The sequence below is a fragment of the Chlamydotis macqueenii genome, chromosome Z (genome assembly GCF_036417535.1).
Source record: "Chlamydotis macqueenii isolate bChlMac1 chromosome Z, bChlMac1.mat, whole genome shotgun sequence".
In the NCBI taxonomy this organism is placed as follows: Eukaryota; Metazoa; Chordata; class Aves; order Otidiformes; family Otididae; genus Chlamydotis; species Chlamydotis macqueenii.
The window spans coordinates 11,141,693-11,166,619 of NC_141593.1; the positions used below are offsets into that span (position 1 = coordinate 11,141,693).

Sequence of the window (24,927 nt, forward strand, 5' to 3'; positions counted from 1 at the left end):
AGGTATAGTGCTGGAGTTCTTAGGAACAGAAATGAAGGCACTGCTGAAAGGATACCCAGGAGAGTCTAAGACTAAAGAAAGAAGGTTGGTAGGAGATTCAGCTAACAAATTGCATGAAATTCAAGCAACAATACTCAGAGGTTTTTATCTGTTGTGGAAGATAATTTTGCAGATGTGAGGCTTTTATTAAAAAACCTTATTCAGCCAAACGAGTCACATACTATGTTCCATAAGTAATATGTGATATCCAGCTGTATCACTGCATAACCAGGAGAGACCTTGTAGATGACAACATTTCGTCAACTTCTAGTTAGAAAGGTTGATCAATTTCAGCAAAGGGTTGGTTTTTAAATCAAATCCAAATTGTTTTTAGTGAAAAATAAAAATGACCCCTAAAACTATCCATACAAATAGTACCTGACTAATTCTACAACATACAGGACCCTTTATTTTCAGCTACAAGAAAAATGTGTAACTTAACTGTAAGTCTCAACTATATATGAAAAAACAGTATTATACAAACATACCCAGTACAGGTTAAAGCTGCATGGCTTCTGTGTAGGAAAGAAAAGTTATATTTTTTGTTTTAGCAAATCAATTTCATTTTTCATTAGGTGACAATAGAACTACATTGTAATTTGCCAGTCCCTATTAAGAAAGAGCTTTCAAATCTTTAAGAAGTAATATCAGTACTCTCACTAGAGAAAACATTTAAATTTTTCACTTCAAACAACTCATTGACTCAGTGTTTCTTGATTAGGGTTTTTTATTAATTTTTGCCTTTTTTCCCCCAAAAACGCTCTTAAGGAATAAGACAACTCACCTCATTTAAAGGCATTATGTGAGATTTCCATATCAAAGGTGCTTTTTTCCATCTTTGCTTCCTGCAGCTGTTGCTGTAGAACATACAGTGCAACACAAGGGGACCTCAAAGTGCTAGCTGCACGTGGCCACCTTTCAGCACCTCTGGAGATACACAGGGCTTTGAAGAAGAAAGGTGAAAATGTCTGGAAATTCCCAGAAGAGGAGAATGCAGCTTACGACTGAAGGCTGTCAGAAAAAATACAGTAGTACTGATTTATGTCTTCACTTTCTATCCTCACCTCCTTTCTCTTTGCGCAAGAGCTGTTTCATTTCTACCACTCTGTTTTATTCATAGTCAAAATGCAACACCTTCAGACATGAGGTATGAACGATGCTAGGGATACCAGACTAATAAATCCCACACTGTTCAGAACTTGCTACATTATGATTTTTCCTATAACCTTCACTTTGTCTTTGTTCTAAGACATGCCTTTAAGTATTAACAAAAAGACTAGAGTTTTGGGGTGAGTTGTTCAACAGTTCTTCTCTGTTGAAACAGAGTCATTGTACAAGGCGAGATGAATAAACACATGAAATCATGATTAACAACATTAACCTAGCACTAAAAAGTATACACAACTCCAATCACAGACTAAATAAAGGACAAGCTGAGGAGTGACTCAGCTAGTAAGAATTAAAAGGGTAGTAAGGGAGACGAAATCAACACAGTTTTCTGAAAAAAAAAGATTAAGACACAATCAGCTTTGGGTAGATCTAATAAAGGACTTAGGATTTCCCAGGACAGTGCTCTAGCCACTACCTTTCTGAATAGAGAAGGTGGGACCTTCTCCTCTTTCACTCATAAAGGAGAGTAACTAATATAGCTGATTTACTGCTAGAACCTACGAATTCTTTACAGAATTCATACACAGTAAATTAACCCCTTTCCCTATTCTACCTTCCTCTGATGAAATAAATAAAGCAGCTATCTAGAAAAGCTCAGTGAAACCAAATACACTAGAAATTTTGTACACATAGTATATTCTTAAACATAATGGTTACAGATAAAACTAAGCCTGGATGCTGACAACGTGAGAGTAAGGGCTCAAATGCCACATGGAAAAACTGTTATAAAAGAAGGAAGAAACTGAGTGAATTTAAAACAGAACAGGTAAGCCAACCAGCTCTTTTTGTAAGCATTTCTGAAACAGCGTAAGCTAAACCACACAAATGCCTTCCAAGTGTGCAGCAGTATTCACATAGGGAACTATCATGTCCTTCCCCATGTTGATAACTCCTAAATGGCAACAAAAACAAGCACAGAGAAAGCAAGCTTACAACTTTGCAAGCTTTGTTTAACTTTTATATTCCTGCTGTCAAAAACGAAGTATCAAACAGTGGAGTCACAAGACTCTAAAGCAGCATGGAGCTAAAATTGGACCTGTGTTGACCAATGCACTTAAACAGATCCTGCTGCTGAGTGTGTCTGCTGCTCATTACCACTTATGCTGGAAGGATGGAATGATAAATGTTCTGGGCCACTGGCATCAGGAGGTACACAGAGAACAATGTAATGGGAAATCGCTATGCCTGCAGATGCCTACATTTTGCAACTACTATTCCCCTTCTGCCTGAATTTTTCTTCCTGGAGTCAATAAGGGACAACAAAATAATTAGAGCTTCACAAGGTTCTGTTCTAGGAGTACATTATTCAATGTCATTTGAATTTCCCATGCTCATTTACTTGGTAACTTCAGTGGCTGGTTCCTCTCATTTCAATGGAAACATTGATGTGCTGGATTAGATGAACAAGGTGACTTTTCTATGAATTAATCTAGCACTTTGTAAAATGGCATCTGAAAACAATTTAACCTAAAGTAGAATTCTATTCTCATTTGATTAAAAATAAGTATATTCTAAAATAGAATACATCTCACTGTAAAACAAATATCCAGATTAAAAATTCCCAATAAATTCTCTCTATGCTTTAATGTCTGTTATAAAATTATTTAAGAACTGTTAACCTACGAATGACAGAGAAACGCAGAAACACAGTTCAAAGCCATTATGATGCAAATGAGAATTTAAAAATATGGGCTTTATCAATAATTTTTCTTCCTTTTAGATATCTATATGAAAATTCATTTGTATAAAATGAATGCAAATAACCAAAAGTGACATCTTGAAGTACTTGTCTGCACATTGTCAGGATTGCTCTGCTTTTCAGCAAGGTTAACCGAATAGTATCCAGGAGTTCTCAGATCAGACTCTGAAAACGTCTATTTATGTTCCATAAATTTCAGGTACATAATAATGAAGAAAAACCAAACTAGTTATACGCTGGTGATCGGATGCGGTTGGCTTTCTGGGCTGCAAGCGCGCATTGCCTGCTCATGCTGAGCTTCCCATCCACCAGCACTCCCAAGTCCTCCCAACTTCAGGGCTGCGCTCAATCCATTCTCTGCCCAGCCAATATTTGTGCCTGGGATTGCCCCAACCAATCTGCAGGACCTTGCACTTGTCTTTATTGAACTTCATGAGGTTTGCACAGGCCCACCTCTCCAGCCTATCAAGGTCCCTCTGGATGGCATCTCTTCCCTCCAGCGTGTCGATCACACCACACAGCTTGGTGTCATCAACGAATTTGCTGAGGTTACACTCTATCCCATTGTCCATGTGGCCAACAGAGATGTTAAGCAGGGTTGGGCCCAACACTGACCCTGAGGAGCACCACTTGTCACTAGTGTCCACTTGGACATTGAGCCATTGACCACAACTCTTTGAGTGGGGCCATCCAGCCAACTCCTTATCCACTGAGTGGTCCATGCATTAAATCCATGTCTCTCCAGTTTAGAGACAAGGATGTTGTGTGGGACAATGTCAAATGCTTTGCACAAGTACAGGCAGATGACATCAGCTGGTCATCCCTTGTTCATTGATGCACCACAGAAGGCCATCAAATTGATTTGCCCTTAGTGAAGCAATGTTGGCTGTCACCAGTCACCTCCTTACAGTCCATGTGCCTTAGTATAGTTTCCAGAAGGATCTAGTTTCCACAGTTTCCTGCTCCATGACCTTACCAGGCACAGAGGTGTGGCTGACTGGCCTATAGTTCCCTGCATCTTCCTTGTTTCCCCTTTCAAAAATACGGGTTATGTTACCCCTTTTCCATTTGGCAGAAACCTCCCCAGGCTGCCATGGTTTCTCAAATATGATGGACAAGTTTGTGCAGGCACTACAGAATTCAGCAGCAAAAGAAAGTGTTGAAACTCTGGAAGGATAAATGTTTTGTGGAGTTTCTTTGATATATGGACAGGAAGACAGTTACGAACCAGCAAGATCCACAAATTGTGAACACAGGTGTCTGGAGTGGCCATTAATTCTTCAAAGTTACCTAAGTAATTTTCGCAATAGGAACTCATTGCAGTCTGCTGTTAATGCCAAGCTTCAAGAGTTGGTGAGAACACAGGAACGGTGGGCAGAAAGTATCAATGCAAGGAAAGGTGTCAGAAAAAAAACAAAACTATGCTGGAAGAGGTAAAGGACAGGAAAGGACCGTGATTCCAAGGATCTGGGCGTGATTTAAATGGAACGTTTGCTCTTTGCATGTGGTTGGGACAATACAGCAACACGGTTTTCAAGCTGGGCAGACTGCAACCAGCCACTACCACAGGGACTCCAGAGGCAGCTGAAAGAGGCCTCCACCTTCTTGGCTTTAGTAAGTTAGCGTACCCAGCGGCAGGCTGGGTGCTGTACCACAGGGACCGGGGAGAATCATTCCTCTTGGGCAAAAGCCATTAAGGCAGCTTATGTACCCACACTTACATAACTAAATTCACAATACTAACTGAATCTAAGACTGGTGAACATTAGCAGTCCTCCCTTTAAGAAAGAATGACTGAGATCAATCACATTTGGTGTAGTGATTTTAAGTAAACTGGTGGATTTCCCTGCCAAACATTTCACTTGACGAACGTTGTGCAGCCCCTCTTTTATCAGCCACTGAATTCTGCATGGTACAGATACCTATCAAAGACCTGAAATGAAAAATATTTTGTTCTGTTCCCCAACAGAACCACAAGCTGAAGTACAGCAAAGGAGGCAGGAAAGTCAGCATAATGCCCTCTTCTGGCCCATAATGTGCTTCCTTCCACACTGGTCCATCCTCCAGCCAGGGTGTAAGTTTCCTGCGGTTTGAACAGGGATAAACAGCTGCAGAGTAGAAGGGGAAGGTTAGGGATTCCCCTCGAGAGGACACAAGAGGCCTCTCTCCCCACTTGCAGTCTTGCTCAGCTCTCTGCAAACACCTCAAAATCTCCCTGCACCTCCCCAGAGAGGACAGAATGCTGCCCTGTATACCCAAGATGCCCATATTGACTTTTCAACCTTGCAACAACTGAGGAAGGACTCCCTCCACACAGATACTCTTCACAAAATCCTCCCTCTGTCCTCCCACTATCACCACAAAACCAATTTGCTCAGAACTCTTTGGCCTGTTTATGCTCCCTCATGATGAATCAGAAATGTTGGGTGGGTTTAAAAGTACCCTCTAGGTATACAAGAGTTGACATGTGCACCACAGAAACTCCTCTCTGGCTCATCATTTCCCTTCTCTAAATACAGCAAATCCAGCCACATGTGTCTCTCCGCGCTTGCGAATGATCAGTACAGAACCAGCTGGGACCAGCTGCTCCTGTCTCCTCTTGTGGAGGGACAGGAAGTCAAACACACAGAGGCAGCACAGAGGACCTGTGAGATGCCACCACTTCTGTGTTTACCCAGCCTGTTGGGTGGTCCTAAAATAAGATGGAGACTCTCTGTGGGCTGCAACCCTGCTCCAGCTCATAGTTTCATGTTCACAAAGAAACTTCCAAGTTAAAAAGACCTGAATTTCAATCATTTGATTTGTGACCGCCTGTGAAAAGCATGGTTACTGAACTAAAGCTATTTCATGTCATCCACTTCTGACCTCTTGCTTGGCCTTATCTCTGCATTTTTCTGCGTCTCTTGCCCTAACTGCACCTCTTTTCCTCCTGAAACACCAAACAACTCTCCTTGCTGAAAACTCTCAAGGTTCCAGCTCAGCTGTGACTCACACGAGCGAGCCCAGGCATCCTGAACCCCTCATGCCATTTTTAGGGCTGACCTTCTCTCTCAGATGTCAGCACACTCTGTTCTACCGCCTCCGCTCTGCTTTGACTTGTTCTGGGTCAAAGACAACTCAGGAAGTGCTGCTCAGGAAATCCCCTAGGAAGCTCCAGATAGTTCTATCAGTCAAAACTAGCAAGCAGGCAGTTGTGCCTGTCAGACCTTCTTTGACCTTGTGAATTAATTTGCCATATTCTCCTGGCTAAAAAGTTGAATCATAGAGAGATTCTTCAGCTGAGGGAAGCATTAACTTTGCTTTGCAAGCGGCAGATTTTGTCAACTGTATTTGTAAAATTAGTGTTACAAAAATACAAGAATTCAGCTTATGACCCCAGGTCAAAAGCTTGAGCTGAAATCCGCCACGTCCTAAGTGAATGGTGGAATGAATCACATCATTCATTCCGGGACAGGGCTCACCTAACTATACATCGGCTGGCTGAGGACAGAACAGACTCTAGCAATATTAAGGGCCCAAACCAGGTCCTCTAAGTTGTGTCCAACTTAGATCATCAACAGGTATGAGCTCTTCATCTTTCCAAACTGTACCCAAGCCCATAGCATGTATCCCCTCTTCCCAGTCATCCTACTGGGTACCATGAATGAACACTATCTACATATATTGAGTATCTATAGAAAACCTAACAGTTACTGAGTAGCTGCTCTGGGGTAGTCCCTTTGTAGTTAACCAAGGAGTGTCATGTTGTCTGTATAAAGCTTGCTGTCACGAGGAGGGCTCACAGTTTAATCAGGCTCTGTAAGGAAACAGAAACGTAACAATATTCCATCATAACTGACTGTCTCTAGCTTCCAAATAACACTGTGTGCTAAAAACATTGACTGAATTTGTTCTTCATTATCTCCATTGACTTCTGGAAGTCAATGACAGTTCTTCCCGTCTTGGCTATTATTACCAGAAACAGTAATTTTCTAGAGTTTTTTGCACTTGGGCAATATTACCAGTAAAATAGGCCTCTACCTCACATATAATCATCCAAGCATCTACAAGACAGCTGACAAAATTTAATATTTCTACACATATGAGGAAGTCAACAAAATAAGAGCCACAAATGATCACTCAAAGTTTAGCCGATTTTTAGCTGGACATAAATGAAAACTGTACAAAATACTCACTTTTTTCTCACCCAAACCAACTGATCCTGGAAGCAAAAAAAGGCTCAGAAACACTATGCTGTAACAGTAGCTAGTAATGACCAGTATTCTTGACTTGCTATGAGTTAGCATGGAGCACATTCATCAAAATACTACCACAGCGTTCATTTCTGACATTACTACAATGTTTAACTGGTTGTCACTGCAGTTGTAGATTCAAGTGAGAAAGTGCCATTCTGACATATGAATCTCGTCTAGTGCTGAAAGAAAAGTTTTAGCCTGCTATTTCTGTCATCAGAAATGTAGAGTCAGGTCAACTGAAACTATTAACAAATTAATGTTGATACCTTAATTCCATCAAAGAAACACTTTAAAAGTCAAATGACCAACCCCCCGGTGACACCAGCAGCTGCAAGCAGAATCACTCCTGAAAACTCACTTCCATATTTCCATACTGAGAAGCAATTCTCATACACTCCTACTTATTTTCTTTATTTTGGAGTGAGGAAGAACTCTACTACTTTAAAATATCTGGCTTCTTCCTACTTGACCCTCAGCTATAACAAACTGACATCTTTGGCTTTCTGTGAAGGGTGCCCTTCCATTTCTAAGCCATCCTTGCCAGCAGAGCTCAGCAGCCTCACTGTCCCAAGAGAGATGCTCCACCAGGGCACAGAGCACCCACCGCTACCTTGGTTCCTCTTCAAGTGATGTGCTTTTTGTGTACCACACATATATAACACCACTTCTGAAGTGTCATGGAGCGAAATCACATTTCATCCTCTCAAGTCCTCTCCTTCTCACCAAAAAAATACAAGAACTTGCCCTATCAGGCTTTGCCTGCTAAATACAGTCAGGGAGCAAGTATGCCCAGCCACTGAAACTTATTTGCCTGCTCTATTAAAGCGGTGGCTTCCAGCACGGTCTCAGTAAGGGCCAATGAGCATACTCTCAGTCAATTCCTGAGCATGGCACAGGAGTAGACAGATGAGGAATCTCTCTCAGTAGTCAGAATCTGGCCAATCTGTTTAGGAGGCTGAGAAAATGTAATGTATGCACATAGACTGTTTCATGCTATATGGCAGCAATGCCAAAGAATACTGGAGTATTTAATTTATTAGCACAAACTTGGTCTCATTGTGCAGGAATAGTGTTTGCCATTAATATCTACAGTGTTACAGTACAAGAGTAAATGTCAGCTCAGCACTCACCTTACAGATAAAAAGTAATACAATAAAACAGAATATATGGTGTTCGGAATACCATCGGTATGTTTTAAACAAAATTTTTCAAGCAAAGTTGTTACACAGGATGTCTAACTATGCCCATCATACAAACTGCCTGCCTTTGTGGCTACACTATATGTTTACAATATCAGGTTTTTGCTACACATTCTGGCATTGGATTAGTATTTTCAGGGTATATTTATCATTTAGTTACTCAAATCAGAGAATCATAGAACAGTTTGGGTTGGAAGGAACCTTTAAAAGTCGTCCAATCCAACCCCCCTGCAAGGAGGAGGGACATCTCCAACCAGATCAGGTTGCTCAGAGCCCCAGCCAACCTGGCCTTGAATGTTTCCACGGATGGTGCATGCACCACCTCTCTGGGCAACCTGTTCCAGCATTCCACCACTCTCACTGTAAAAAAATTCTTCCTTCTATCTCGTCCAAATCTACCTTCTTATATTTTAAAACCATTATCCCTTGTCCTATCACAACAGGTCCTGCTAAAAAGTCTCTACCCATCTTTCTTATAGGTCCCCTTTAAGTACTGAAAGGCCACTATAAGGTCTCCCTGGAGCCTTCTCTTCTCCAGGATGAGCAACCCCAACTCTCTCAGCCCTTCCTCATAGGAGAGGTGCTCCAGCCCTCTCGTCATCTTCATGGCCTTCCTCTGGACTCGCTCCAAGAGGTCCACATCGTTCTTATTTTGGGGGCTCCAGAGCTGGACACAGTACTCCAGGTGGGGTCTCACCAGGGCAGAGTAGAGGGGCAGAACCACCTCCCTCGACCTGCTGGCCATGCTTCTTTTGATGCAGCCCAGGATGAGGTTGGCTTTCTGGCTGCACGCACACATTGCCAGCTCATGTTGAGCTTCTCGTTCACCCAAGTCCTTCTCTTCAGGGCTGGTCTCCATCCATTCTCTGCCCAGCCTGTATTTGTGCTTGGGACTGCCCCCACCCATGTGCAGGACCCTTCATGAGGTTTGCACAGGCCCACCTCTCCAGCCTGTCAAGCTGTCTCTGGATGGCATCCCGTCCCTCCAGCATGTCAACCACACCACGCTACTTGGTGTCGTTGGCAAATTTGCAGTCTATCCCACTGTCCATGTTATTTTATTTCATTCATGGCCATTTTGCTTTCAAATTTTGTCTCATATGATGGTGCCAAAAAGAATGAATGGGCTACAGTATTTTAGGGAAGTATCTGTTTCTTTTGGTTGTTTCTAAGGATGGCTGATACAGAAAGGAATAGAATCCAGCCATTTTCTCCAGTTTTGACCCTTGCTCCTCCATAATGGCTCATGCTTATCCTGCTCCTCACAGTCCCCTCATAATGAAAATAATTCATGATAGCTTTGAGTGATGTCTGTAAAAAGTACTATTTTCTCCATAATTGTAAAGGAAGAAAATAAGGGGAAAAAAAAGCAGTTGTAACTTAAACCCTGTAAATGTAACATTACAAGACAAACAGCAGAACTTGTGCAGTCCATTGCAACTGCTGTTATAAAATTAATAGCATTACGTAGTCATTTGCTCTGTTTAGCTTTTGAAAGAAGCTTTTTCTCTTTTTAAAACTTCTAAAGCCACTTTTTGTCTTTTAAAACTCCTTTCCAGTCTTGTTAGCGCACACTACCTATTAACTGTAAGAAAGTATTTCAGGGAGAAAAAAGGTGAAAAGGAATGTGTTTATATCCATGAGCTAAATAAAATGTTGGAACACAGTGCTAAATCGAAGCCTGGCAATTTATATAAGAAGCACTAATGGACCTTCAGTTCAGCTCTTTGGATGACTGAAAAACTTTTGTTTAAAAATTACAACGGATACTCCAAATGTTTTATGTTGGCTTGTAGAGTATTTCTCCCTCTGTGTGTTTCGCTAGAAAAATTGTATTATACATTTTCTTTGATGTGACTGCCACTTACGGGAGGTAGTTTTATGGCTGACATAGAGGACACCTTCTGGTAAGTTTTAAAAACAATGAGGTTATGTACTCAATGTTATTAGACCTAGGATAAGATGCAGGGAAAAAATGAAAGCATAATCTAGGTTATTTTCTTAGTATTCTTCTGTTCTTTTGCGTTATAAATCAGGATTTCATGGCACCTAAGAGCCAATTTTTAAACTACTGGTTGTAAGACCAGGAAGTTCTCATTGTCAGTGCTCAGTGAAATAATCCCATATGTATTTTAATGGATATTTCACTAATTTATAGAATCATAGAATCATAGAATAGTTAGAGTTGGAAGGGACCTTCAACGGCCATCTAGTCCAACCCCCCTGCAAGGAGCAGGGACATCCCTGACTAGATCAGGTTGCTCAGAGCCTCATCCAGCCTGGCCTTGAACGATTCCAGGGATGGGGCATCCACCACCTCTCTGGGCAACCTGTTCCTTACTTACGTAAGTAAGTGCATCCTCATACATTTTTACTTAGATATTTAGGACCTAGGGTCAAATTATTTCTTAACTAGTCAGTTCTGCAAACACTAAGACAAAGATCTGTCTAGAACCATTTCTTTTTTTAATTTGGACATGACATAATTTATTTCTATCTTAAGATTTATAATTGGACTGTCATGTTGCAGCTGGAGAATTCTCTCAGATACAGTCTTGAAAATATATTTTTAGCCAAATTCTTGACTTATTTTCACTTTCGGAAAAGTTCAAGTAGATGAATCTGTCGTCTTGAAACCTACCCAAGGTTTTTGTGGTGGCAGTGGCAAAGAATAAGGGGATGCCAGTTCGGAAGGTTTCAACTAAGTTCCTCGATTTCCATGCTTCTGGGTATCCAGTAACCTCCCTGTTGACATCTTGAAAGCAATTGTTTGAAACATGTCAAGAGTTAAAGCTGTATATTTTGAAAGCTGAACTAGAAACTATTATTTCTTTGAAATATGAACATACTGGACACTATCTCAGAAGATATCCTTGTCTCTAAATTGGAGAGATGTGGATTTGACAGAAGGAAGTAGATTCAGACTGGACATAAGGAAGAATTTTTTTACAGTGAGAGTGGTGGAACACTGGAACAGGTTGCCCAAGAGATGGTGGATGCCCCATCCCTGGAAACATTCAAGGCCAGGTTGGACGGGGCTCTGAACAACCTGATCTGGTTACAGATATCCCTCCTCCTTGCAGGGGGGTTGGACTGGACGACTTTTAAAAGGTCCCTTCCAACCCTAACTATTCTAGGTTTCTATGACAAGATGGGGGAGTGGACAGTGCTGGGCGGCAGGTGTCAGGTCACTGACATTCTGTGCCTTGTTTTCCCCTTCTCATGTTAATTCATGCACCTCTCTGAAGATCATAATGCTGGAGGTATATCACAGACACAGGGGCAAATTTCTCATGAATGCACCACCCATCACTAAGAGAACATTCCTGGCACAGTAGCTTGTTACACATGGAAAATAGCCATTACAGTTCACCCATAATTCCAGAAAAAGTAATAGTCTTACAGTTTTAAACAGTAATTGTTTTAAAAAAGTAATAGTTTTGAACAGTCCAGAGACACTTTAAGAAATGTAAAGTATCTCAACTAAATTAACATATAATGTCTGTGTTGTAAAAGAGAAATGGCTACTCTCAGAATAGGTCTTTGAAGTGGTAATTAAACTATGCTTTTGATTCGTTTGGTTGAAATTCAGATTACTACGGGAAAGACAGTCTGGAATTAATCTTGAAACAAAACGCTATTCTTTCAAGGTTTGATACGATATCTTTAAGAAACATTGCATATGCTATAACCTTCTTATCTCTGGGCTTATATAACAGCTTATTCAGCCTTTCTCTGGACCAGCTGCTGTTTTTTCCCTTCCATTTCTCCACTGTATTTAAAATATCCATGTAATATATATTATATGTGTGTGTGTGTATATAGATATTGTGTATGTATAAAAGCATCCACTACGACGCTCAAAGGAAAAAACACATGCTAGCACTTTGAGAGGCCTCCTTGTCCTTGACTGAGGCCAAACATCTTGTATTTCAGACAACATTACTAGATCAATAGCCTTCAAAGCCTCAGCCCCCTGCTGTGCTTCTGCAGCAAACATTAGCAGTGTAAGAGTAGCTCCCACAGGTGAGAACTCCCTCCTGGGCCTGGGCCTGAGAAAGGGTTGGTCAGTCTGGCAATTACCAAAATGAATTATACTAATATGACATCTTGAAAATCTCAGACATATTCTGCTTTAAATGTTTTCTGTTCTTAGAAGCAGGTCCTGATAACAACAGTCTCCAACTACAAGACATTTTGAAAGACTACTGTCGTCGTTCCCCTGTTCCAACTCAGCACACAAAATTTCATTTTGCCTGATTAAGCCTCTGAAGAGGCACCTATGCCCAGACACCAGCCATTGAAATAGCAGAGCAGGGACAGCCCATCACCCAGCTACTCCATCCTGCAACTGGGCAGAGTGGACAAACGTGTCTGTAAACTACGAGAAAGAGCAAGGGGAGGAATAGCGGAAATGACATCGAGACATCTCCTGAGAAGCAACTGACAGTATCTTCGCACATGAGAAGTTAAGGACTGCTGCCACCAGACACCTTGCACGAGCAGTCCTGTTAGGGTAACACTGTCTTGGAGTGACCGCTGCCATACTCAGCTCTGCATGTGTACCACTGCACAGGCTAAAGTCTGTCTCCAGTTTTAGCCAGAGTTTTGAGATTGACTTTTTCCTTTCATTCTGGTTTCCTAACCAGACTGGTTATCAGGGGCATTATAATCTGTTCTACGTCACAATCCCATTAATTTGCTTCCATTTTTGTCATCCATAGGGTGGAAGTTCAGCATTAACATCGGCTATAATTAACTGGACTCCCTGTGGTTCACTGCCTACAGAAAACTATGCCAGAATTCTTCACAGACAGGAGCTGTTAGGGCTCCCACAGTAAAATGCCAAGAATGAAAGTGTTTGCTTAGAACTGAGTTTGAGCTTTGAAATTTGCACTCCTGTGGACAGAGAATCAAGCAAAGCCCTGTCAACAGACTCAGACCTTCTTATTTTCTAAATGACAATCTCAGTTTTCATTTGCAGGAAGTTCCTGGCTCCTCTTCATTCCAGGTAGCCTTGACATTATAACGGTATGTAAACGCATGAGACCAGAAATAGAGAAAAATGCAGACACATTTGCCTGAAAGAAACATCCAGTTCACACACATCATAAAACAGTATGATTAATCATAGCTTAAGGAGAGAAAAATACCTCAAAAATGGATAATGATGGATAAAACCAGGTTACATCCACCAGCTGGGGAAGAGGCTCTTAGGAATTCATTGTCCAATGTTAATGCTACCTTTGCTTGGACAACTTTCAGCTGCATGACGTTACTGGTCTGGGCTTTGCAGGAAACCCCCTTCTTTTACTGCCCTTCTTCCCCATTACCTCCCTGGCAGATGAAATTTCACCCTTCTCATCTCTTTCCGCCTCCTCTGAGGAAGACCTGACTGACAGAAGTACCTCACAATAGGCAATGGATGCAGCTGGGACATTCAAAAGAAAATACCATAAAGAGAGCGGTTCAGTGAATATTTTACTTGGAGAATGTCAGGCAAATAATACAGAAAATGTCAGGAATGATCCCTTGTTAAAACTGCAGCACCTGAAAGAAGACTTTGATCCAAATTCAAACCTCCACAGAACTGAGGAGAATCTAGACTGCAGGCTCAACTGACAACAGCGTAGATGAGAGGGGAAGGAACTTTCTTCAGCTTGGTTTAGAGCTCAGGCAGGCAAGAAACTTGCCACTAATTCTAACTTTGGCAGAGTGAAAGAGTCAGACTGCAGCTGCATTTTAATTGCGTTTTAAAAGTATTTAAAGTACAAAAATCTATCTTTCTGCAGCTTCAATTCAAACACTATGTGCAGCTGAGTAAAACATTAGACAAGACCATTTTAAAACCAGTAGAAACCAGAGATAGCATGGAATTAGACCATTTTGAGAAGAAATTAATAAAGGACATCAAGGCTTTAGACTTTCTTTTTTGCACAAAGATTCGTTTTGAGGCAGTGTTTCTTCAGACCGATTAGAGAATAGTTTAGAAGACACTTTCTCTAACTTAACCATCCAATTTATGTGCACAAAGACTTCATCATTCATCGTTTAAAATGTTAAAGTTGTTTAAAGAGGACAGGAATATGTAGTTTTTTTCAGCTAAGCCACTTGATCACATCTTCTTTGCCGAAGTAAGTTTAAGTTGAATATTTGAAGGACAATAAAAGCAGAAAGCGTAGAAGAGATCACAGCAAAAAATCAATGTTCTTTTTCATGCTCTTTCATATAGAAACCTGGACATGCAACAAATGGTTCCACAAAGTCTTCAAACAAGTGCAATACGTAAGGGCAGCAACTAAAAACACTCTCTGTACCTTTTAGCAATCTCATGGCCACTTTTGTTTTGCGTAAAGGTGGATGCCTACTTCTGTTGGACAATTCCTTTTTCTAGGAAAAAAAAAAAAAGTGTGTGTAATTCTGTATGATCTTTAAGTGAATAGTGTCCCTCCAGTCTGTTATTTACATACAGTTTTTTCAGGACAGTCCAGAAACAGCATACAGTAATGAGGTACTATTTGCAAAGACACCCTGCAACAAGTAATCTTTACATAAGCACTGTGAAACTAAGGAGCAAACCTCACCCTACTAGAAATCTTTTGCAACAAATCAAATTCAGAAAGCAAGTCTAGTAGCTCACTAAATCTGTGTTGAGGCTGATCTTTGTTTTCAGCAACCACCTGTAAAAACAATTCAGACATAAAGACTTGTGTCAGAAATGAAACAACATCCTGGACTACAAAAGATGTCCTTTGCAGACTGCCATCTAGTGAAATTGTGTCTAGTAAACACAATGTCGCAAGCTACTCAATATTGCCAGAAATTCTTTATGAGAATGGTTCCCACAAGCACCCATCACTTGAGTTGAGAATTCCACCCTAAACTCAGCAGATAATCAAATCTGTACACCCCAGAATATGCTACCAAGTAATTATGTGTGGAGTGGAGTAAGTCTAGACATGGCTCCACTTCTCCCTAAAAAGGAGAGAGCTTACAGTTCTTTACAAGATGACTGAAGTAGTGATGTGTCGTAGTTCAGCCCCGATCGGGACCAGACTACACAGTCTCTCGCTCAGTCCCCCCACCCTCCGAGAGAATAGGGAGAGATAACATAAGAAAAACAGCTCGAGTTTTGAGATAAGAATGGGGATAAATCCTTACCATTAAGGGCAAAAGAGACTCGACTTGGGGAAAAATACTCATTTATTTATAAAACTAGCAGGAGAATGAGACAGGGAACAAGATAACCTCCCCCCCACCCCTTCCTCTTCCCAGGCTTAACATTATCTCTACTACCTTCCCCCAACCCAGAGCAACACAGGGGGGAAGAGGGAATGGAGGTCACAGTCAGTTCATCACATGTCACTTTCCACTGCTCCTGCCTCCTCGGGGGAAGAACTCCTCACATTCCTCCCCTGCTCCAGCGTGGGGTCCCTCCCATGGGCTACAGTCCTTTGTGAAACTGCTCTGGCATGGGTCATTTTTCCATGAGGTGCAGTCCCTCCGGAACAGCTGCCCCAGCGCAGGCCCTCCATAGGGCACAGCCTCCTTCAGGCATCCACCTGCCCCGGCGTGGCGTCCTTCCCAGGCTGCAGGGGGATCTCTGCTCCTCCGTGGGCCTCCATGGGCTGCAGGGGCACAGCCGGCCTCACCATGGGCTGCACCACGGGCTGCAGGGGAATCTCTGCTGGGAGCAGCGTTACTGCTGTCCCTCCTTCTGCACTGACCTTGGCGTCTGCAGCTGTTCGTCATAAGAAAAATTCTTCACAACAGGCTGGCAGAGACCTCTCAGGATCTTTTTACATCTCGTTCACATCTCCTCTCCTCTCCACTTCCTGCAGCCGGGCCGGGCCGAGTCAGGCCCAGATGGCCATGCAGCGGGAGGCCAGAGGGTGAGGCCTGCAAGGCCCACAAGGCTCGCACCTCCCCCTCTCTGCCCCTGCTTCAGCTTCTTCACATCTTCTCTTTTTTTTTTTTCTGTTTTCCCATTCTTAAATACGTTATCGCAGAGGCATTATCACAGAACATTCTGCTACCAATTGGCTCGGCCTTGGCCAGCAGCGGGTCCACCCTAGGCCTGGCCAAGTCCACTGAACAAAGGGGAGCGACTGACTTCTAGCAGTTTCCTACAGAAGCTGCCACCTTAGGCCCCCCCTCACTAAACAAAACCAGAACATGATGGATAGAAAAAATTTTATAATCTCCTAAGTTAGCAATTCCCCTTGATCCCAACTAATCATAAAGCTAAAATCTATGCTGAGAGTATTATGATCTCCTTTTAAGTGCAATTCATCTAGAGGAGTCTCTCCCAAGAACACAGCATGCATCCAAGTTCAAACAGACGCTGGGAGAATGGAGTGAAGAACATCAGCCTCAAGCAAGGAGTGGACAAGCTGCAAGGACACTGTGTTTCATGCAGAAAAGTTGTGCTCAGGCACCTGTTTACAGTGGGTCACCTATGATAGGAGGCTGCCAGAGACTCATCAGGGACATGAAGACTTCAGCAAAACTAATTGTGAACACTGAGCCTGTATCAGTGCATTAGCCCCACAGCACAAGTCCAGCACTTCTCAGAAAAATAAGAAACCTGTGATCTGCCCAGAAATAATAAGGTAATTGTAGTTTCATTTTAGAAAGTTCACAGAGAGTTCAGTATGACTGAGAAATCTGGCACTAACCAGAATGAAGGCTGAACAGCTTTGCCAATACTACTCCATTAACGCGTCCAGTGTTCTGAGCAAATTTTCAAACTCCTTCAATAAAAATGTTCCCTAAATGCAGCTTTCTGGGTTTTCTAGTTCAGCTGTGGAAATAAGGTTTACAATTGTTCAAGGCTAGCATTATCCTACAAAAGAGAAAGTGATGCTATGTGACATGTAACAGTTTAATTTTAGAGCTTGCTATTGCTCTCCAAATAAATACTGCAGCAATTTAACATTTACACTACCAAAGCATTTGTATACTTAATCAATGGCAATACTCAAAAAGTGCAACAGTTTGCTATTGCAAACACACAGTTTGATAAAGAAAGTTGTAGGCATGCAGCAAGAGCAGAATACACACCTTTACAACAGTACACATTCAGAAATGCTGAATTAAGCTCAGTCTGGATCCAGACTGAGACTCCTCAATCTAACAACTGCTTAAGGAAACTGTTTCAGTAAAGACACAGAAGAGATCACACTCTACCCTGTACACTACAGGAAAGCAAGGGCAGTAAGCAAACATGGCACAGTAAACACTATTTCCTCCCAGTGGCACAGAAAGACTCTGCTGAAAAACAGTGAAGCAGGTTTTGCCCTCCTTATAGTTTTAATTCATATTATTTGGAAAATGGCCTGTCACAGAACTTTAAAATTTATTCAGTCATTGAGGGAGGTAGTATATCATGTTTCTGATTACTTTTGTTGGCAACAAGTGACTATTATTGCAATATATCAACAATCTCCTCTTTCCCTATTTTTCTCCCATACCTCCTGCACAACACAAGTCCTTATGGAAAGCACCTTGCTTCTGTTAGTAGGAGCTAATGAAATACTGCAGGTTAAATTCCAATGGAAAAGAGAAGAAAATGGGAAAATAAGGCAGCTCCCAAGGACAATTCATCCCAGAAGTCAAAGATAACATGTCAGGACAGGATGAATCAGCTTTTTACAATGACTATTCTACTCTACTAACTATAAAAAGAGCCAGCTTGTAACACTACTAGCTTAAACTCAAGTATTTAACTGCTAGGCTACCCAAGAGGTAAGAACCTTATCCTGTGTCCTTAAAACTTGAAGTTCAATAATAAAGATCTATTAAACATCTGTATGCTAATGAAACCTAGGATCTTTTTTTAATTGCTCAGCAAGGCTTCACATTTGTGTCTGGTTATTTGTTAGAAGTAACAGGATTTTTGATAGCAAAGTGAAATTAACACAGAAGTCTTCTTAAATTCATACGTCAGATGTTAGAAACTCAAAGCTTATCTCCTCGGCACAGAATCCAGAGGTTTTAGAAACAAAAGTGGACTCTTCCTGTTTCTGGAGAAGGAATGCACAAGACAATGAAGAAAAGTCTATCTTATCTCTGGTTAGCTTCTAATAAACTCCAGAGAGCAAATGTAGAAACCCAGCCTTCCTGAAACCTAAAAGAACGTTAGAATCTGCTTTAATTTAATGAGCTCTTGGTTGGGGGGGGTGGAATCTCCAGATACCAGTTACCAGCAATTTTTTCATCCACTACTAAAAAAATCAGCTATCATATCTTTGTTTCGCAGGTACCTCACTCCTGAAATGTTACATCTCCTTCTCTCTGCACAAGCAGGCACTCAATGTTTTCAGTTCAATGCAAACTGTTCCAGAGATGAGATACTCCATGGACTCTTCCACGTTGTTTGTTTTGTTGTTCCTGCTTTAAAATAGAGGGCATTCTGGCTGAATGTATTTATTTGCTCTTTTTTCATAGCAAGCATCTTTTAAGCAGGTTAGTAGAGCCTGTTTGGAGCAAGCTGAGGGATGCAGGGAGAAAGATGTTCTTCCCTCTACATTGAACTAATCTCAGTTAGTACAATTCAATGTGTGGACTTGCCATGCTAAGAATAATAGTCTCTGTGTTTTGGAGAAACTAAGCAAATTAAGCTGAATAGTAATTGATGTGGCTAAACACAGGATAAACAAATACTGGAAAAATGTCAGCATCATTCTTTAAAAGATATGGAAGCTACACAGCATGTACCAGGGGTTCTGCCAGCAAGCAAGGCTGCTTATATTGGCCACAATGTTCTTCCAAAAAAAAAAAGATAGGCTCTCCTTTGAGAACAAAACAGTGTCCTGGGCGATTTTTCCATCCCTCTTCCAAGTGGTTAAACAAAGCACTTCACTGTCAAAAGCCAAGACTAACAGTTTATGTTGTACATTTGCAAACAGAAAAATTTCAGAGAATCCCCCGGCGGTATCAAGTTAATAATCAAAAACCAAGTCCATGATTGAATAAAATTCTGCACTCAGACATAACCCTTAGGAAGAACAACAGGTAACTATTATCTAAAACAGCTTAATGGCATTCCAGTTACCTGTTAAATGAACTATGCCACCAAGCAACCATTCAAAAGACTTAAAAACCTTCAGCTCCCTTCACCCCTCTACTCATTTCACACAGCATGTGGCCTTTGCCTCTTCCCTCCCACCCCAGCCTTACTGCATCACAGCTGCACTGCAAAATAGTTCCAAATGCAAAATTTTCACTTTTAAGATTTATAACGCCTCTGCAGACAAGGAGCTGGAGGTCCATGTGCAACCCAAACTAATCCTAACTTCTGATCTGTGTTGAACTCAGCTATCAAATATTTTTAATACCAAAATGAAGTATATGACAACTTCTATACACCTAAAGCTCCAATGAAGTATTCTCAGAGATCTATTTTAATACCCTAAACCCTTCTTTCCTTAGTTATCTATTACAGCTTACTGTAATAGATTGCACTGGGTTGCAGTCTGAATAAACTCAGTTACCCTCATTCTAAACAACAGCAACCCGATCGCCTTACCAGTTTTGGAAAAGGAAGTCCATCTATTCGTATCATATCAGCCCCCTGTGTAGCACTTAGTCAGGAAGGGCGCCATTACATCGCCTCATTTTCATTCACAAACTTCACAAACTTCTCCATTTTGCAGCTCACAAACAAACCAATACCTTGTGGCAGACTACATGAAAACAAACAGAAAGAAATTAAAGCAAATCTTTTCTTACTCCATAGAAGGGAGGATAATTCCTTCTCTCTTACATTATACCTTGGAGCACTGTCAAGTTTTTTAGATAACCTGCTTTGAAAAACAAACCAAATCCCCAGATCCTTAGTTTCCTTTCCTACAGGCATAAATGACAGAGAAGTTATTCATAAAGCATACGGTCACTTTTCATTTATCATTTTGCTAATCCTCATACAGATTTCAAATGATACAGTAGGACAGCGGCTTGCAATGTACAGTATCTAATGCTACTTTGAAGATCAGCACACAGTTTTGCATGCAGCTAATGACTGAGTCATCTGGCAGTTGCCTAAGCAGTGGTGGAAGTGTACAGCACAAACTTAAGTTTTAATTTACATCATTTATCACGAATGATGTAAATTATTTTTATCCAAATACTTGAAACTGTTAAAGATACTGCAAATTATAAACTAATTAATATAATCATTGCAAGAGCACAGCAATGTAACTGATGCTCAAGAGCCGCTGTTTGTAGATGACAAGCAGGTTGGATGGAACCTCGAGCTTCATGTGGTTGTTGCCACAGTAAAAGCCATGAGCACACTGCACAGGACTTATAAGAGGTGACATAGTCCTTGCATTAAGAAAAAGCTTTAAAAAAGACTGCATAGGGAGCCAGCATCCTCTACCTATTCCCTCCCACGCTAATACCACTATTTTGATTTTGCCTATACAACTAGTCATCTATCTTGCCTGACAGATAAGTTAGTTCTGACTAAAAGATCACTATTATTACCACCCAACTTTGTGCCCTGACTTGAAAGTAGCCAGGTAGTTCAACTTCTCCAAACAAAAATCACCACTACATTTTAGCCTGGGCACACAAAGAGTTTCCCAAGTGTAAGTCATAGAAATTACTCAATTTTCTCAGCTTATGTTTAAAAAACAAACAGAATCAGAGCTCAAATAATCAAAAGCTAACATTCTGTATGATGAATCTCAGCCCCCAAGGTTAAAATATTTGATTCTGCAAGCCAGGTCCTACGAGAGATATGGCAGGCAACTCTTCACCAGTTAAGCCCCAGTGCAGTGGGGACAAAGCCAGGGTTGAGAATACAAAATGGTGATGATGTTTAATCTGTAAAATAGAACACATTTCTACAATTAAATGTATACTGTAATTTGAAATTGTTTTGCTTTAAAGTGATCCCAAAAGGTATTACTCTGGGCCATCTGTGATATCATGTGGGTGTACCAGACTCCTGCATCAAACAACAGCATGAAGTGCTTGAGGTCTTGAAAAGGGGGAAGAGTGAACTTACCAACTTTAAAATTGATTTATGCACAAGTATCCCCCAAAGCCTGTGTAGTGAATATCTTCAGCGTAGAAAGTAAGAATTAACTCACTTTCCTTTTTTGTTCATTATTTCACTTCTAACAAGATCAACTGCTCTGACAATGCACAGTGTAAACAGGAGATCACACAGATTTCTTTCTTTTTTCTACCCTTGTTGAAGAGCTGGGTCCAACAGAAGTGAGATAACAAAACATAACATACAAATTAAAAGTTCAGGCCTTTGGAAGAACCAATTATTGTTATATACTGTCACACAAAGGGCAAAAGTATAATGAAGAGAATGCTTTTTTTTCCTATGCACTTTCTCACACTGGTTACTTAACTTTTATGACAGTCACACAGGTTACTGTTTGTCCAAAAGCAGACATTACCTCTAAAGGTTGATCGAGTCAGCTAAACATAGGAACATAAATGACAGTATATTACTTTGTTAGTGCATAAGAAACTCTCTTTGTTAGCCTGGAATATCATGAGCATATTATTACCACCAGAAATAGTTCCATCACACAGAATGAATAACGTCAGATGGGCAATTTAAATTCAAAGGCCTATTAGAGCAAACTTAGACTAAGTGATGAAATTTCAGGGAAGCTATGCTCAATTCTTCCCAGCATCCAGGCACAGCTAGTCTTTTTCTGTCTCACTCTGCAGGACTTTGAAGGAGGCAAAAAGTGGGAGGTAGAAAGAAAATAAGCAGGGTACGCAAAGCAAATACACAGCACAATCCCTGGTATCTCCTATCTCCTTTCCATACTTAAAATTACTGTTTACATGTTTACCCATAAAAGAAATCTTGAAGACAGCAGGCAAAAACATCTCCTTATTCTTCAAAGGCAAACCTACACTAATTCCCTTAATTTACCCCAGTAGTCATCAGAAGAAACAGAAAATCAGGGAGCTATTTTAGATTGAATCCAAAATAGACATTGACTTTAGATGTTCATGGCTTTTCAACTTCAGGCTTATTTGTCAAATAAGTAGATACATTTTTATTTCATGAAAAACAATAAGGAACAGCATTCATATGAATTCTTACAGCTTCCCCTTATTCTCACCTTCCCAGTATCACAGAATATTCAATACCTCCCCACCAGCCATCAGCTTTCTAGTTTCCCCCAGCTAACATTTCACGCTGCTCTCAGCCAGCAAGAAGTGCAAAGTACGTCTATGACCAAAAATATAATGGGGCTGACCTGTTGTTTGCTTCTTTAATTTATCAGCTCATATTACATAGCAGTAAAAATTCAACAGTAGTTGTGACTGAGGATTAAAAATTCCTACATTCCTCCTTTATTTCCACCCCTGGAAAAGAACCAACTATTCTTTAGTCATTAACCTGTGAAAGACAGAAACACACCCCTGTGTATTCTGCAGCTCTGTTTGTACAGAACTTAAGACATTTAGGTTATTATTAATTCTCCCCACCCATACTGTACCTTTTCTACAGTTTGGTGTAGCCTCAGCTTGAAGATCTCAAACATCAGAGAACCAGTGCAAGATTGGTAAATTTTTGGTGTGAAGTCAAGTAAATAATTTTACTAAACAAATGAACTCATTTTGTAATTATGAGATGCCAGCTACCCTCCAGATACACTCTTCCTTTCCAGGATGGTGTATTAGTTTGTTTTCCCAAAAGACACAATGCTGAGTATTGCTGCACCAATATTTAAGTTATTTTAACTTATATAAAAACCAGCTTGCGTTTGATGCTCTGCACTTGACTTTAAGAACAACCAAATAAAGGTCTTTAGATATTCTGGTAACTATCACAGAGAATCTAGAAATCCTAAATTCAAGCCATGGATTAGAGGGTGTATACTTTATGTTGCGGACAGCAATAGCATGGAGTGAGAATATTCTATTAAAAATAACAACTGCAATTCTTGTCATCCAAGAATTCAAGTCAAATTCACTGCATAGTTCTGCTTGGAGGAAAAGGTGAGGTGTAGAAAAGACCAATGGGGTGAAAAATATATCCCAGCAGTCCTAAGGGTGATTTAAGTTTCAGAAAGGAACCCAGAAGGGTGGCTCCTGAGGTGTTTTGACTGAGATGCTCTCATTTTGCATAATCTCTTTTTAAAGAATTTTTAAAAGCCTAGCAGAAGGAAAGGCACACACCACTGGAAAATAAAAGCTGTTTAAAACATATAGAAAGCAAATAAGCAGAAATCCAGCAATATTTGTACCATTCAATCCACATGCTTGTTCTTTTTCCATCAGGATGGCCCGTCTTCTCCTTAAAGCATTTTGAAGGATATCGGCCCCATAGATAATATGAGGATGGGGTGTTCCCTCCTTCTGTGGATGTTTTTTAATGGGCTCAATGAAGTAATCCCCATTGGGCAGATGGAAATATCCAGTCTGAAAATAAGCACAAAAGAGTTAATCTCTACTGTCCAGTACTGGAAGTCAAAAATAAAACACACTCTTTTCATATCACCATCCCTGAGCTTCTCTCATAAACCAGTCATTACACTGCAGAAATATGAAAACAACATGTTTCAGCATTTATTTTGCAGTATACTTCAAGGTTGCTTTGTACCTCACAAAGGTGAATCAGTCCAAAGGGGAGCAGAAAAAAATATCTTCCTCCTAATCACCTAAAATCCTGTATACTGAGGCAGAGGGTCAGTACAAAAGCCACTGAAATGTCAAAAGTTAATTTGTCAAAACACGATGCACTAGAAAGAGTTGTGTCTCCTTCTTCTGGTGTTTTGCACCCATTCTTCAGAGAACAAGCCCTGAATAGAAGCTGTTTCACAAGCAGTGTAACTCTGCTCCTAGCTGCAATCCCACAGTCAGATTACGCAACCCATCAGATGGGCTGGACTGTGTGGTCCACTCTCAACTCAGACTACAAATCTCTCTGGCCCCTAGGCTTCCAACAGAAGAAATAAGCATCTTTTCATGAATTATAGCAAGCTATTGTGATCATACAATAGACTTGTCTAACAAAGGCTGTAACATTTTTCATGCTATAATTTTGTATCAATGTCCCAGCTTTGACTGAGCTACGGGGCCTTTGATATCCATCTGGACTACAGAGGATTAGTTTACACCCCCCTCTGCCGTGATCAAAGATACACATGCAATCAGACACGGCCTTCGTCCCTTGTGTCTCAGCATTTTTGCACGGATCACTAACATTGCAAAAGCATCGTATAGCCCTTCCACTTCAACGTATACAGAGCAGTACTAGATGTAAAGCAAAGGATCTACTGACATCCCAGTCCACAGTGGGGATGTGACAGGAGATTGAAGTGTCCCACTCTTAGGGCTTCGTTTCCTCTTCACTTTGTGTTGTAGTCAGTGCAGCCTTCTTAACTTGCTCTGGAGCAGGAAAAAAAATGCAGCAGTACTGTGTTTCTGCAGCTACTGTTTTCAAACGTACAGGGACAGACAAATTTAAAAGACCTTTTGAAACATAGTATATTACTAGCAACCTCATTTCCCTAGCTCCCCCAGCAATGCCTGCATGTTAAAATCCAGCTCTCCATGCGAGCTGTACCGTGCAGGAAAAAAAAATCATCATATT

At 40.9% G+C, this 24,927-nt stretch overlaps 1 protein-coding gene across 1 annotated transcript in view; it reads right to left on the reverse strand.

Moving 5' to 3' along the window:
- Positions 1–24,927, reverse strand: part of ADAMTS12 (ADAM metallopeptidase with thrombospondin type 1 motif 12) — a 170,931-nt gene that overhangs the window by 82,449 nt on the left and 63,555 nt on the right. The window contains exon 3 of the mRNA XM_086770225.1: positions 23,579–23,753. Coding sequence (XP_086626351.1) covers positions 23,579–23,753 — 175 coding nt within the window. The remainder of the gene's footprint in view (positions 1–23,578; positions 23,754–24,927) is intronic.